The sequence below is a fragment of the Dermacentor variabilis genome, chromosome 6 (assembly GCF_050947875.1).
Source record: "Dermacentor variabilis isolate Ectoservices chromosome 6, ASM5094787v1, whole genome shotgun sequence".
Classification (NCBI taxonomy): domain Eukaryota; kingdom Metazoa; phylum Arthropoda; class Arachnida; order Ixodida; family Ixodidae; genus Dermacentor; species Dermacentor variabilis.
The window spans coordinates 150991939-151008318 of NC_134573.1; the positions used below are offsets into that span (position 1 = coordinate 150991939).

Here is a 16380-nt window from a genome sequence, read left to right on the forward strand (position 1 = left end):
TTTGGGAATTAAAACTGTGTGGGTTTTGCAAAAAGATTGCGGAAGGACGTCTATCTCTAAACTTGTAATAAAAATGTCCAATAATATGGGACTGATAATTGATTTGAAAGCTTTGTAAAATTCACAGGAAAGTCAATCAGGGCCGGGTGTTTTCGACCGAGGCAGCTGATCAATAGCTAGCTCAATTTATTGTATCGTAAGGGTATCACTAATGAATGCACAGTCATGATCCTGTAAAGGTTTTACAAGAGACACAAAACTCTCTAAGACTTTTGCATCGTGATCATCGGGCCGGGCACTAAACAAAACACTGTAGTAAGTTTCGAACTTAGAAATTATGTCATTCGTATTTGTTAGAAGAGTACCTTCGGAGTATATTTCCGGAATTACTTTGGAAACAGCATGACGTCGCTCGTCAAGTAAAGCTTGACGTGTTGGCTGCTCAGACTGCAGAGCACGCCTATTTCGAGATCGAACTCGCGCACCTCTGTAACGCTGTGCATCATACTTTTGCAAGTCACATTTAAGATTTTCTATGTCAACAATGTAAGTGCCTGGCATTTCGCGTTCCATCTGATAAAGGTTGTGTAGGCTCTTAAGAAGTACTGTTTCTTCATTCTTTCTATAGAATGCTTTCAGTGATCCAATTTCTATAGCCACTGTACGAACCTCTTGTTTAAAAAGTTCCCAAGCTGCGAATAACGGCTAGTCTGTAGAACGCGAATTTTTTAGGGCCATGCGCACGCGATTAATAAATTCCTGATCATTTAGGAGCTCAGAGTTACGCTTCCAGAGTGCCCACTGTGGTGGGAAATTGGTTACAGATTTCTCACCAACCTTTGCAATAACCATGCAATGATCATAGAACGAAACTGGGATAGTAATACAGGACAGTGCGCCGGAGAGGCGTGATGAAGACACATAAATCTGATCAAGGCGGGCGTAAGAGCGACCCTGAATTCGTGTATAAGAGCGAGCTCCCTGTCCCGACACTCCTATATAAGTGAGCCCTACATTTTCTATTACGTTAGACAAAACTTCACCACTCCTGCCTCGCTGAGTGTTAATGCCGCTTCTATCGCTCGGATCACATACACAATTGAAATCTCCCATTAACACAATGCACCGATCACAGTCTGTTAGACTACGCCTCATCCACAGTATCGAATAAGAGAATTCGTTTTGCAGCGTCATTAAATGCATAGACGTTGACTAATCGCCATGGCACACCCTGCAACACAAAATCACAACATATATATCGACCTTCAGTCTACATGGTAACTGAATGGTAACAGGAAACAGGCCGCGGATAAACCTACAGCGTGTGAAACGCAGACATTATATTCAGACAGAAAAGGTCGCAACGCCCTTTCTGTCTCGTCATCACTCTCAATCTTCGCCTCCTGCACGGCGAGGAAGTCGAGGCGCTTCCTAGACAAAAGCCGGCGAAGCTGCGCCTCTTTCTACAAAGACCTAAGGCCTCGTACGTTCAAAGTTGCGAAGAGAAGTTGCTGGGACAGGGCCATGGTGACTACCCACGATTTAGACTTAATTCTCTATGCTGTCGGTCCTAGAGGGTAACGCTGACGCTCCCTCCGAACCCTCACCAGGTCTCCTGGACCGTGATCGCCGTCACTGTCCTGAGTGTGTCGATGTCTTGAGGCGACGTGCTTTTCTTGGGGCACTGGCCGTCTCGCTGTCCGTGCTTGATTCTGATCTGTTAGTCACAAGGCGCTTCGGGATTGACGTATCCGCGCTACTTCGTCGGTCCTCTGCCAGCATAGCGCACGTGCTAAGCAGCTTCGGTGCAGCAGATGAGTCATCATCGGCTGCCTCATTCGCTGGCTGGGCAGCAACTGGCTGCGTGGTAACGGGTGCCTCTAATAAATGCGGTGTTGCCTTAGAAACGTGCCGTAGAAAGTTATACTGCGGTGTATATCGGTAATTATGAGCATGTAAATTACAGAAGTCGCAGTTACACGAGTAGCGAAGTACGTTTCCGCTAGAATTCTTCTGCGCTCCGCGCACACGCAGAGCCATCTTGCGGCAAACACAGAAGACCCCCTCCTCGCAATATACGGCGCTGCCCCGACACGTGGCGCGCCACTCGCCCCATGATCGCGTCCGCCTTCGTGGCGCGTCGCGGCCCGTCTGTCCGTGCCGATCGCGACGTTTGGCTCGCGTAGATCGTTTGAGTAGGCGGTGCGAATGGGGTGCGATAACGCTATCGCGTTCCACTCTTGAAGGCGATGCTTCAGCGTCCTCCATTTTTTTTCTTATCTCGTCGGTTAATTTTCTTGGCTCATAAGCTCTTCTTGGCTAAACTTGGCTCATAAGTGGTGTTGTCGTGGTCACGCAAAGACCCAGCTGCTCCCACAGCAGAAAAGCTGCGGGAAAGGGCGGTTTGATGAGTTCACAGCTGCGCCGGCGCCGGAGCGTGAGCAAGGGGCCGAATCTTATAACGGTTCGGAAGGGGAACGGTTCACTTGGCCTCATCTGATTGGCCAAAATTTTGCTGGCGTCAGAAGCCGTCAAAGACAGCAGCGCGACACCGCAAGTTATGACCACGACACGCATCTGTCAATCATTTCCAAAGCGAACCCGTCATTCCAAAGCGAACCCGTCGGAACCGGCGAAGGGGTAGTCCACTTTGAGTTCCGTTGCTGCGGCTTGGCTGTTGGCTTGCGACCTTGGCCGCGCGCGCCGATCGCGCGACTCGGGAGACACGCGGCGTCGCACGCGCGTGCGTTGGTTGCTTCGGAGGCTATTACTTGCCTTTGTCGTCTGCTTGGCGTTGTTCCTTCGGCGTCGACTACGGCTGGAGGTGCTGTACGCGATTGAAGAAATGGCGGATATTTGCACCGCCCCTGCCGGCTTTCTAAGTAGACCTTTTGCAGGCTACGCTATCAACTGGAGGAGAATCGGGTGCAAGCGTACGAGAGGTCATTCCACGCAGAGGAAGGAATTGCACGCTGCGGCTCATCGCCACCGGCCTGCAGCTTCCAGAGGTCGGTCGGAAGCGAAGCATTCTTCTTAGTGGCCTTTATCTCTGCTGCCGACACTGCCCACCAAGTTGCTCTCGCAACTACTGTGTTGGCCGGTGGAAGGGCTGGGTCGGCTTTCCCGTGACCTCCGCTTCAAAGCTAATGCCGAGGAGATCTATATTTGCATGGTGAAATCGAATTCCGAGTGCTATCACCAGCGTGAATAGTTCGCAGATCGGCATTCAGCAATCAGAAGGGTTGAACCTAGGCTGGTCCATCACTGAATTCCTTCGTTCGGCTGATAAAACTGTACAGTCTGGACGAGGATATATTGTGGAGATCTCTTATTTGGCCGCAATTTTTTTCTCTAATTCTGGAGCGCCGCACTCTGTTCCTCAATTTCACGGCACAGCACGCACCGTCTGCACTACGCTCTTCGATTTTACTTCGCGCATGTAATGCAGGGCCCGTATATCGTAATGTTAGATTTCGACTTCCATTGCTTCTATCACGCGATGCGCCTTGGGGCAGGTCGAAGAGATAGTGGCAGTGCGGCGCCAAGCGAGTCATGTCCGAACCGATGATAAATGGCGAAAAAAGAAGGAAAATTGATATAGTCGGCAAATAAAGGTGGCCCTAAGAAACAGTTCACGGTTTAGTGGCATTAATAAATTACTTCTGCATTGCGTAAACGCCCGGCACCCCACGTTTGTACTTTAGAACTAGTCGTATAATAATTAATTTATATTTTATATTGAATTAGCAAGCAGAAACATTCTGCAGTTCCTGGATTAGCTCGTCATACAATGACATACACTTATCTATAGGGCGTGGCCTACCCTTTTTCCACCACCGGCTTGGGAGTAGCAAACTTATCGATGTAAGCGACGAAGTGAACGGTTCGTTTTCCGAACCGTTAAAAGATTGCGCCCAAGGATTCCAGCTGCATAGGCGCGCGCTCATGCCACACGCGCGACCAATCAGAGCCGTTTCGCTTCCGCAAGAGAGGGAAAGGGCAGGAAAGGGTTTCGCGCGCGCTGCGCCGGGTTCGTTTTAGTTCGGTGCAGTCTCGGAAAACGGATGGGACGGCCACGCGTTGAGCGTTCCCTCGAGGAATGGGCAGCGAGAACTCGCCCGTGAAAGGGCTCGCCGTCAGCGCGCCGATCCAGACGTTAGAGCCGCCCGAGCCCAGGCAGTCCGGCAGCAACGAGAAGTAGATACCGAGCTGAGGGAGCGGGAGGTCGAAGCAATGCGGCACCCTTACATGGGGGTTACTTAACCGTGACGAACATCAGGTGAGCACAAGACAAGCTCCGCTTGCCCCCGTTTTCCGGTAGGGGAAGGTTCGGTCACTTTTTTTTTGCTCTTCCCCTATTTACATGATTAAGTACGCGACAACGCTAACGTGCGCACCGAAATAACATTAGGAATATAAATGATCGAGCTCCAGATCTTAGCTTATATACTGTGGTGAGCTCTGTTGGTGGGGTGCATATGCATCGCAATTGCACTAGTTTTCTACTTTATGTATTACCTGATGCCATGAATGTGGCCTGCCTCGTACGCGTGACGACCTTTCACAAAAGCATACACAAGAAAATGCGTTTTCCGGTACTTCAGGCCGTAAAACCCGCAGTGTGACATCACATGAAGCACCGTGATCGCCATCGTCCCGTCGTCCGCTTCCCACGACAGTGCTCTGACTTCTGCCGTTCACCGCGCTGTTCGCCACTACGTCTCTGACGCGCTGCCGGCGCCTTACGACAGCCGGCCGGTGCCTACAGAAGAACCGAACGCATCACTGGGCGACAGGTCACACGCAGAAGCAGCACTGAGTGTACTGAAACTAGCACAATAATTAGTATCGGGCATGTCCATAACTTGCACATCGTCGGTCGCTTCTACAGTGCCAAGACATTCCCTTCGGAGCAGCATCATAAGGTATGGGAACGGGTTGCAAACGAAAATGGTGCTGTAGCCCTGTGTGATGTCCACTGTCGCAAACGGTAACAGCAGACCTTTCCGAGTGATAAAGCGGTCAGATGGAGACAGTTGTGCGACTGCGTCTGAGATGCCGCAGCGGTGCATGGGCACGACCATTGACGCGTTGCGAGGAACATGGACGTCAGCTTGGACAAGCAGTTTCCTCGAAAGCGAAAAATTGTTGGTGAGTGGCCAATCTAACAGCGGCGACAATTCAATTTCTGCCCGTGTGCAATGGATGGCGCCATTGTGGCGCGAAAGAAAATCCCAGCCGAGCATAACGTCATGAGGGCACGAGGAAAGGACGATGAATTATATGGCACATAGAACGTCATGAAATACTACACGAGCAGTCCAAGCCTCTAAGTGGTGAATATGTTGAGCATGGACAGTGCGGAGGGACAGCCCAGAAAGGGGCGTCGTGACTTCCCGAAGTAGGTGGGAAAGTTTAGCGTCCATAACACATACGGCGTCTCCTGTGTCCACGAGAGCATCTGCGACTTGACAAAATCCTCAAACCAGTCGTTCAGCAGTACAATAGGAGGTGCGGAGCCTCCTGGTACAATCCAACAAAGAAGGTGGGTTTGTCGTGCATCCAAAGCTTCTCTTTCAAGTAAATGTCGGCCTTGCCATTGAGAAGAATTTTCTGCTTGCGGATGTGTCGAAAAGAAAGTCGAATGCTCTAGCAACACACACCCAAAATACATTAACAAAATCACAGGGGGCAAGGAAAGCGACCAATGTAGGCTCTGTTCAGAAACAGGAACACTCGCACACATAATGTGGGAATGCACCTCGCTCCCGTTCTCTCATCCCCCCGTCAGCAGCGAGACTGACTGGACAGTCTGGCTCAGTTCCGGGGACGTCGACCGACAGCTTGAACTGGTGGACTGGGCGGAAAAGGCCAAGCAGGCCCAGGGCCTTACTTGAGCCCAAACCCTCAGCCACGCTCCCCTTTAACCTCCCCCTTTCAATAAAGTTTATCACCAGCACCACCTCTAGTAATAAACTCCTCAAGAAACTGAAGCTTGAAGCCTTAGAGAAAGCCGTAAAACAAAGTAAGGAAGATGTGCTACGTGCGTTTCTTGCGGCTAGGACTCACAAGCCAGAGGTCGCGTTTCGGGCTATCGTCACAGAAGGAGACTAATGGCAGATAGTGGTTAGTGTGCTCCTGCAGCGTACGTTGAAAACTCTGGATACTTCGGATCCTTTTGGTGTCCAGAGCTACTTGGAAGTCGTGGACTGTTCAAAGGCAAGCGAGATACGTGCCAATGCTGTGATGTCTGTAGATGTTGTCTTGTTCTATTCTATCCCACACGAGGATCTGTTTACAGCTATACGTATCTCATTGAAGGCCGAGGGAAGTAGTTTTTATGAACTCAAGCGCTTTGTCACTTGAGTCATTTATGGCACTTTTCATGTTTTACCTATCAACCACTGTAGAGTCCTTTAACACAGGTGTCTTCATTCAGGGAGAGGGTATTTGCATCGGATCTAAGATCGCTACTGTACAGTGTCATACTTTCTTTATCCAAGTTTGACAGTAATGTAATTCACAGGCTACAGACAAACAGACCGTACGAATTTTTAGGTATGTGGATGATTCTTTAGTGCTTTTAAGGTTAAATTCCAATGATAAATTAGAATCAAACGCGAGAAGGATTTTAACGTGTTTTGAAGAGTCTTCCCGGAATTTCAGATTCACCTTTCAACTCTGCAAAGAAAATTTGATTAGGTTTCTCGATTTGGAAATTAAATTTCAACGTGAAAGTCATGTGTGTTGACATCTATACCATAGATCGAAAAGATCGCTGTTCCCGTACAAATCGTCCCGCTCCAAATTAATAAAGTGATGTGTATCTTCCTTGTGCTTCACGAATGCTCTTAACAAGAGCTACACCCACTATTTGCAAGAGAGTTTTGAAGCCCAGAAGGCGAGGTTAATGTCGGCAGGATAGCCGGCCTCTCTTTCGATGTCCGTGGCTCAAAACTTTTTTAGGAAGATGACGAAAAAGAAACTCATGGAAACGGCGGACGACAATGAATCCTCAAAAGGAAAAAAAAAGAGCGTAGTGATGCCGTTTCTGCATGGCCTGTCTGATAAGCGGGAGGCCACTAGGAATGGCGCCACACTAGTGTTCTCGGCGCCGTAAACTCGCTTGTTTGGGCAAAAGCATTACAGGAGAGAAGAAAGATGCGAGTAGTGGCTGTCGAAAAAAGCATTCCCTTTTTTTTTCACAGAAAGTGCGCATCTTCGGTCGTGTGTCATGTACCTCTCTCATGCGGACTGTTCTACATTGGCCATGCAGGCCGTTGCATCACTGATCGCATGGGTGAACATCGCTAGTTGCTCCCTACAGGTACAGGAGGGAACTCGCCCTCGCATTGAAAAAGAACACGAATGCCGATCACTTTTTGATAGTGTATCCACTGTGGGGAGAGAGCGCAGTAAACTGGAAAGAGAAATAAGCGAAGCGTTCAACATCAGAAAGTTGGGTGCGTATATATGTAGGGAACCTTCGGTCCATCTAACTGATAAGGAACTGAAATATTTGAAATGTTCACGTCAATCCAAGTGTTGTGACCCTTGTCGGCAAGGGGTGTGGCTAGGCTCTCTTTATTGCGATATAAATTATATGGACACTCCAGGCTCATTTTGCCGTCGGCGTCGCCGTGAGGCTCCGTATTCAGTCCAAGGGCGATAAAACCATCGTCGCGTGCCGTATACTGTTTGTGCGAGTGAAAGCATGGGAGAGTCAGCCGGCGAACGGGGGTTTGATCTCGCGGGCGCGAGCGAGGAACACGGACCGGATATATATATATATATATATATATATATATATATATATATATATATATATATATATATATATATCGTGATTTGGGAGAGGGAAAATACGCTCAGTTCTGCAGCCCATATGGGAGCACGGCGCAGCCCTCTCCTATCGCGCGCGAGGCAGGGGTTCAGGGGAGGGAGTAGGGGCGTTCCTCTCCGGCTGCTGCCAGCGTGTCTCGATGTCCTCCTCGCCCGCCGCTTCGCATAGAGTGGAGACAACCGCGGCGTCTTCTACGGCGTTGGCCACGCAAATCGCGTACGCCGTAGTAGACGCCTTTAGCGGACGCCGTAGGGACGCACTGCCGCCGCTCGTGTGTCTTGAAAGCGATCTGCGACGTGGCCAAAGTGCACGCCCGCGCGGGCCTCATCTTCAAAACGATTTCCGATGTTTGCACAGTGCGCCGTAGTGCCGGTAGCTTCGCATGCGCTGTGCTTTCGATGTTTCGTTCGCGTTGAAGGGAGACATGCATGAAGGTCAATTCGCTTGCTGCTGCCGCGCATCCTGACACCAGAATTTTGACAGCGAGTTTCCGCGCTCATCGAGTGAGATGTGTTCATGTTTACCTGTGCGCGCGCGCGCGACGCTGTGCTGGTTAATTAAGCTAAAACACGTTGGCGGGCTAGTTGGTTTGAATCCATGATGGTATGTGTAAGCGCGAATGAACAAGTACGTAGAAAGAAGCAGAAACACAAAGACAGCGCTGTCTTTGTGTGTCCTCGTTCAGTCATGGTTACACATTCTATCATTGTTAATTTAGTTAGTAAGCGAATGTTTACAAGTTTATACGGCTGTTAAAACTACTATCCTTACTTCGTACAGCTATCCACTAATTCGATATCGCAATCGGTGCTTCGCCTTTCGGGCTAAACTGTGAATTTTTTGTGTGTTTATCTTTGACTATAAACCTTGTTATTGTTCTTGGTATTCTATGCATGCGTGGCGGAAATTTGTTGAATGTATCCCCGATAAACTTCAATTGTAACCAGCGTTGTCCTGTTTGTTCGTTTTATTTCTGCTCGCGTTTGTACTTGCTGGAACACCCTGCGCGTTCACCATGCACCAACTGACCCAGCAAACAACATACTAAACACCGATTACGTTCGAGGGACTGTGCTGAGGACTGTCACATTTCAGCGGTGTCGCAGCACTTGTACCTTGGACTGCGACGATTAGTTTTGCTCGTCTTGAGCTACGGGCCCAGGTCTCGTCGGCGACAGAGAGCGACTGCGAGGATACGGTGAACGACGGGTAGCTGGCGTCGGGCGCCACGCCTGTGACATAACCGCCGAGCGATCGTAATATGGACCATTGGACTGGCTTATCACGGTAGTGGTATGGTCTGACGGTGGTAGTGCGGCGCTAGGCCGGCTGCACATGATTACAAAAATGTGCGAGGTGACCGGCGTAGCCGCATGCAAAGCAAACTGGCCGGTTGTCGGAAGTACGCCAGCGGTTCGCTGGGGCAGCTCCCATCCATGTTAAGGCCGATCCACACGACGGACCAAATTGCTCTTTTGGGCCGCGGTCCGCGCATCACGTGATAGGACGTCACCAGTTCGTGCGTACCGCCGCTGGCCCGCGCAAGACCGCGGCCCTCGCGGTCCAACAAATCGCCGGGGCTTTTCCCGCTTCAGTTTCGGCGGCGGACCGCATGCAAACCGCAGCGATTTTGGCGTAGCCAACGAATGCTATCCGGGAACAGAGTGTCTTCAGCCAAATCCAATCTAGTTTTCGGCTCGGCAAAAGCCAGTCAAGCCAGTCGTTTCATGACAGCCGTTCCGCCTGCACGTGCGTGCAGCAGATATATTTTTTAAACACCGTGTCCTCTTGGAGTGACGAGGAGGCTTTTTATTTTGTATCCATCGTTGAGCAGTTCCCGGCTTTGTGGGACTTTAGCCGGAATGATAACAATGATAACACTCTGGCCGAGAGTGTAGCTGGTTGGTCTGCTCTGCCGTCTGCTGTGGCGGTCCGCCGTGTGGATGTGCTCTGCGCCGGCGGAATAGGAAGAGGGGAATAAAAAGAGAATAGATGGTATCCGTGATACGCCTGGGACATAGCCCTTTCGTATTAAAGCAATTCTACGTTTAAGGGTTACGTACTGACGTCATTGATTGGTTGATTAATGATCTTCTATGGCGCAAGCGCCAGTTATTGATGCCGTCTGGGTCGCAATGTTGTTATAGTCGGACCAGCACGGTGAAGGGCTGCGCGTTACCTAGATCCGTCTATTTTCAATAGCAAAGCGGAAGCAGTTATGAATAGAACTGCAAAATGGCGCCACGTGACAAAATGTGAACACTCCCAACACACGGCGAACGCGAAGGTTGCGGGCGCATGTGTGGCTTTCGCATACTACCACTGACTCTCAAATCCTCACTTTTTTCACTCTTTTTTTCTCCGACGCAGATGTGCTCGAGTTCGACAACACCCACAGCTGGTTCACGAGCAAGACTTTGGCTTATGAGGTGAACGTACATATCCCGGAGGACGCTCACTGATCATCACAAGTCGGCGCATCGACGTGGTGGCTACGAATAGCGCGACCTTTTCTCATTTTCTTCACGGCTGCTCCATTTCTTTGGCAACCTTACGAACAGGCGCAAATAAAGGACACTTCGCTCGCCACTCGGATTATATTATTGCGATAATTGTTATGGGTTCTTCCCCAGCTTCAAACTTATATGCAGCAAAACATAAGCGACCTCGCCCGCGAATTCGTGATTAGGGAGACGATGGTATAAGGGCAATCCCCTGCATTATGAATGAGAGAAAGGAGGCCGCGGCGTAGCTCATGCGTATGCACCCATACCGCGCAGCGAAAGGGCGGGGTCATAGTCGGAAAGCAGAGTGCGATCCTTGAGCCGGCGCTCATCCTACACACGCAGAAATGAAGTAATTCATGTAAGTGCGATTGTTCGTATATATTGCGTAGGCAAAGAGAGCTTCATTTTAAATGAACACTCTAATAACAGGCGTGATATCGCGCAACTTAGGGCAGATATGGTTAACAGTTTTTCAAATCAAAAGGCTGAAAGCAGCCCGCTTTCCGCTATCTCATCTCACTTACGGGCAAAGTGGGAATGTGTAAAAGAAATGATAAAAGACGAAGACGGCATACAGTGCTTACGTCGACAGACATCTTCAAGTAATCGAAGAAGGGGAGAGGGTACATAGGAACTACGCAAATAAATAAAAGGCTAAAGATCATAAACTAGCGCTGGTCACGTACAAACACGTCACATACTAGAAGTATCAGTACATTCAGGCACGTACAATGTGACACGGTATGGTGAAATCACTTTCATGTGATCATTACTCGAGAGATGTCGATACCAATGTCAGCAGTCAATATACAAAAGTATGTCGAGACAAGCTTTCCAGCAGAACAGTTATTTTTTCCTTACGCAAACATAGTCTAAGAGTAGGCCGAGACAAACGGCGAACAATGCCTGACGTGGTATCGGCCGCTTTTACATAAATGCACAACAGCTTATTGTTGTGTATTTCCACAAGCAACATTTTCGTTGACCAATTTTATAATTCGAACAGATTTTGAGCCCGCTGTAGGGAACCAGCGCTGTCCACGAGGTGCTATGGCAGTTCGAGTGGGCTACTAAAACATGCTGACAGCCGACACTGTCTGGCAGGGAGGTCACGAAATTGCCTTTGGTCCAAGAACAAGAACAATGCTTGGTGGCGCAACCCGCCACCCCGTTTCGAAGGGGATGATTACATCGTCCCTCCATCCATCCATGACGCCGCCATCAGCATGTCCCTTTTGTAAATGGTGCTGTCTGTCGGGTTCTGCTTTCATGCAGCACGTCCTGCATTGGACACACTGGCAAGCACCTCAACATTCGCCTGCGCGAGCACGCGAACAATGTCAACTGAGGACTGGAAGGTGACATAGCGCCACATTGTCGCAAGTGTGGGTACAAAACACAGTTTGACAGGTGCACTGTCCTGCACAACCTTAAGTGTGTGGAGCGAACGCGAGCGATAGTATAGAGGCATCGATATTTCAGGGTGCGCCGGATAAGCGTGCCCCTGTGGAGCCCATTCACCGTCTTCAAATGTAACTAGCTTTCCTGAATCGTAACCCAAGCACGTGTCGTACCTTGGTGTGGCCATGGCATGTTATTTTGGTAACTATACTTCCAACTTGTTCACTTTTATCATGTCTCTTTATAATTTTTTTTTCATTTTCTTCCTTTATCGCTGAGCATATAATCGTGCCCTTTGAAAATAAAGTTCATTTGGAAGTTTTCACTTGAATGTGTCAGTCTTGTCACTTGCTCCTTCTTTGCGCTTCAAGTTTAAGAGGAAGCCTTAGCTCGGGCCCAACTCCAACGTGGCCTATTCAAATACATGTAAAACGCAAAAACGTTTTTCTGAGATAACCCCTGGACCTATATTAATGAAATTTGTTGCGTTAGAGAGAGGAAGTTAAATTCTAGTGACTGTTGGAAGCGAAGTTTCGATTTAAGGCCTGAATTTTGTTAACAAGATGTTCAAAAACTTTAAAGTTCGAAAAAAAAATAGAAGCACGACTTTTATAAATTAATAGCTCTGCATCAAGAACGGATAACGCGGCTCTGTAAGCGGCATCCGCTAGATAATTGAAAGCGGACAAATCTGATATGTCATATTATATGTTACGTGAATTTGTTACGTTGTGTATACAAGGGTTCCGCAAGAAATGCTTTTCCATACTACTACATTTTTTAGATGCAAGTGTAACACATCAATTTTGTCCGCTTTAGGTGTACTATTAGATGCGATTCACATAATTGTAATATTATTTTTCATTGCTTAGTTACAGCGTTGTAAGCTTGATAGCTTTGTTTTCTGAAAATTTTCTATGTTTGCCACTTTTTAATAAAAAAATTGACGACCTAAATAAAGAATTCGAAACCATATCACTAGATATTAAGTGTTCCTTTTAAATGCAGCAAACCTCGACAAACTTGGCGCAGAGGTTGCCGGGAAGAACGAATTCTCCTTTTACATGTATTTAGATAGAGGCACCCGAGCTAAAGCTTCCTCTTCGTTAGTTATGCAATATCAATCGGACCACTCTCAAGTCTTGCCTGCCATCCGCTCGTATACTTTATAGCATGCCAATGCCTACTCATGTCAAGCTGAACACATGCGCCTCAAGATGAGCGATGAGTTTGCTGGAACATGTGCTACCGAAAACTCGGCTGGGTGTTACGTGGCTGCTGTTGGCACGCGCTGTATCATCGCTGATTAGCTCCATGGCCTCTCGAGAGTAAACGAGAATGCACCGTGTCGTGCTCATCATAGAGGTACTTACTAACAATGTCACACACAGCACTCAAAATTATTCTTTAAGGCTGGCAACGTTCGCAAGTGTCCAGCCCTTTGCGGTTTCGTTTATTATATTGGCCTGACTACAAGTATTTATTGAAACATCAGATTTTTGCAGACGAATGTGTTCTCTGTCGACCAATTAACGGCATTAACGAGATTTGAACACTCTGATCCAATCTTGTTGAAGTTGAAACGGGGGGCAGAAATTAGCCTATGTCACTGAGCGCTAACAAGGCATCTCCTCTTTCTTTTCACCGCAGGCAAAGCCACCCTGCACTAGAATGTCTTCCGCGTGACTCCTGAATTTCATCTGTAACCTCGTATAACCTAGGTTATACCTGCGTATAACCTGTAACCTAGGCAATTTAATTCTCTTCTGATTTTTCTTGGTTGCACCACGAAACCAAGGTAACCTACAACGCCAGGCGCGTTCTTGGCTACCTTCACCGCAACTTTCGCCTAGCGTTGCCTTCTGCAAATGCTAAACTTATTAGCTTACAATACTCTGCACAGGCCAACAATAAAATACGCATGCGCCACATGGGACCGTAACCAAATTCAAAGCCAAGCTAAATATTCATAGAACAGCCTCATCACAGAAAGAAAGTCCCGTTTTAGCCTTCCCAGCCTTGTTTTCCTCGCAAAGTCCACACGACTCTCTGTCTTTCACAAATTTTATCATGCTTCTACTCGTCCATATGCAATCGATCGCAACAGCCCACCGCCATTCTAGCCGACTCAACCACGATAAAGCCGGTCCGCAGCTCACTAATCTTTTTTCTGTCTTTTTGTCGCAAGACTGGAATACACAGTCTTCCTGCCGACGCCGTGCACCACTCCAACTCCATCCGTTTCAAGGAAGACATTGTACATCTGCTCTGTTAAAATGTTGCCCACCCGTCACGTAAGATCCCTAAACAGGGGCTTTTGAGATACTGGAAATACGTGAAAAAAATTCAATGACTGAAAGGGTACGCACTTCGCAAGAGAACCAGGTCCAAGATGGCACAAACATGGTTACACCAAGTGTATTTCAACGGCGGTTCTGAGTGCCCTAGCTTGTGCGCCCACTGCGAAGTGCCTTAAGCGAATGTCTCTTCTATGTCATCTATTCTCACCCTATAGGCTTTCAGACACATTCACGCTGGGAGAAGGGCATGCATGTGAGAACGGCAGTTATCCGACAGAGGAAAGGATGCAGTATACAAATCAACGTGAACTATACTGGGAATGCAAAGTTTTCTCGGACGTGATATCAAAAGGATCGCAAAGCTACAGGTGTGGAAGTTCTGTATACGAAGCCATATTAACACCAGTGGGAAACAGTCTATGTCGGAAACGAAGCTACGCAATGTTAATAATCACTTTCCTTCCTTATTATTATTTTTTTTCATTTATGGCGCACGAGACAATGTGGTCGGTATTGTGTGAGTATATTTTTTTAAATGTTTTCGTTATGGAGCCCCCATCACATTTTTTTTTAAAGATTGGTTTTTCTGATAGTTGATTCAGATCAACGTTTTCGCTAAACTAGCAAAGAGGCAATTACACTGCGCGTGCGCGTACTGATCAAAATACCGTATTGGAAGCACGTCAGGGAAACGACAATGGCGCTTGGGAGCTAGCCAAGCGGAGAGCAGACAAGCATGTCTTCACGTTGCAGTCGCTTCGTAGACAGGATAAATTTTGTTGCTTTGCAGTACCCTGGCGTTATGTCCTTACGCGGAGCTCCGGAGAGATAAAGCTAGCGAAATGGAAAGTGGGTGCGTGCCGCAAAAGCGTTTAGCGAAAACACACTCTTGCTGTGACGGCGCCACGGGGGCACGTTTTCTGACAACCAATTACATTTTCATTTCATTTCGACTGCCCTGATATGTTTTGACGTGGCTAGGGCGCCAGCGCCGTGCAGTTATCGCCAGGATCGGTCACTATGCGCGATTCGAGATAACAAAGCAACTTAACGTGAAATGGAACGCTCCAGAATACGGTTTCCTCGATTTTAATCTTGCCTAAAAGCAGTGCCATCTACTTCCCTCCTCCTCCGCTCCACTCCCGCGATCGGCGCGGCCTCGACCATGGCGCCGCCTATGCTGGCCCTGTCGTAGCAGACGACGGCTAACGCGCTACGGGAGGAAATCGGCAGAAACGTTCGTTCCAGCTCTGCGGAGCAGTTTTTGAAGCGAGGTTTTGCTTCGTCAGTCGGTAACTGGCCTTAATAATGTCGTGTTGGAATTACGCAAAAAATTTAGAGAAAAGGACCATTATTTAAGGCGTAAAGCGCCCGCACGTTGAGAGTTCGTGTTGCTGTGAAACACGACGCATGCACACGGTGTGCCCAAACACGTGCATAATTACCTCCGTTCCAGGTTTTCACTGCGTGAAAATATGTGTATGTGGTTTCGTAGGCTCATTTACGTGCTGCAGGATACTTTTGTTCAGCCGGCGCGTGAGAAATTCCAACTGTCTAGGGCCAGCGATGCCTAGCAACGGGGACACTTCTGCTCCAGACTTTTTACAGATGTGTGTAGATTATGCCCGGACTGTGGCGGCCATGAGCAACGTTTTCAGACATAGACACTATGATAATTTGAACAACCTACCAGCACATGGAATCGCTGTTTATTTATTTATTTATTTATTAGAGTGCAAGTGGTTGGAATTTGATAGCAAGAACGAACTTAATCGGACAACTGAATAGAGATTCTGAAAATTATTACTCCCCCTCCCCCCTCATTAGCACGAGTAACACTTTTGTTGAAGTGATGATTTTACATCTGTATACTACGTGCGTCTGTAATCTTTTGCGTTGTATATTTTCGCAGGGATGCAGTGTTGCTTTAACTGGAACACTCAAGGCCCACAAGACAGAGAAAAAAAATGATTCTTGGGTTTTACGTGCCAGAACCACGATATGATTACAGGCACACCGTAATGAGGGACTCCGAATTAATTTTGACTAGCTGGGGTTCTTCAATGTGCCCCCAATAGACAGGACACGGGCGTCTTCGCAGACGGGGCCGCCGCTGCCGCAATTTCATCCCGCGACCTCCTCAGATCAATCCGTCTGCGCTCACTTTTGTCGCACTGAACCAGCAATGGCAGTTGGAGCGCGCCGGAAAGAAAAATGTACAAAAGCGCGGCGCATACTTCCACGTGACACAGAATGGCCAATGGGGGAGCGGAGCAGGCTGGGACGACAGGAGGCAAGGAGGAGGAAACGCCGGGGAGAGCGGGGTGGC

General features: G+C 48.3%; 1 protein-coding gene across 1 annotated transcript in view; it reads left to right on the forward strand.

Annotated features, from left to right (window-relative positions):
* LOC142585474 (SEC14-like protein 2) overlaps positions 1-11266 on the forward strand; it is a 46050-nt gene extending 34784 nt beyond the window's left edge. Inside the window, exon 12 of the mRNA XM_075696256.1 lies at positions 10214-11266. Coding sequence (XP_075552371.1) covers positions 10214-10305 — 92 coding nt within the window. The 3' untranslated portion in view covers positions 10306-11266. The remainder of the gene's footprint in view (positions 1-10213) is intronic.
* The last annotated feature ends 5114 nt before the right edge of the window (positions 11267-16380 follow it).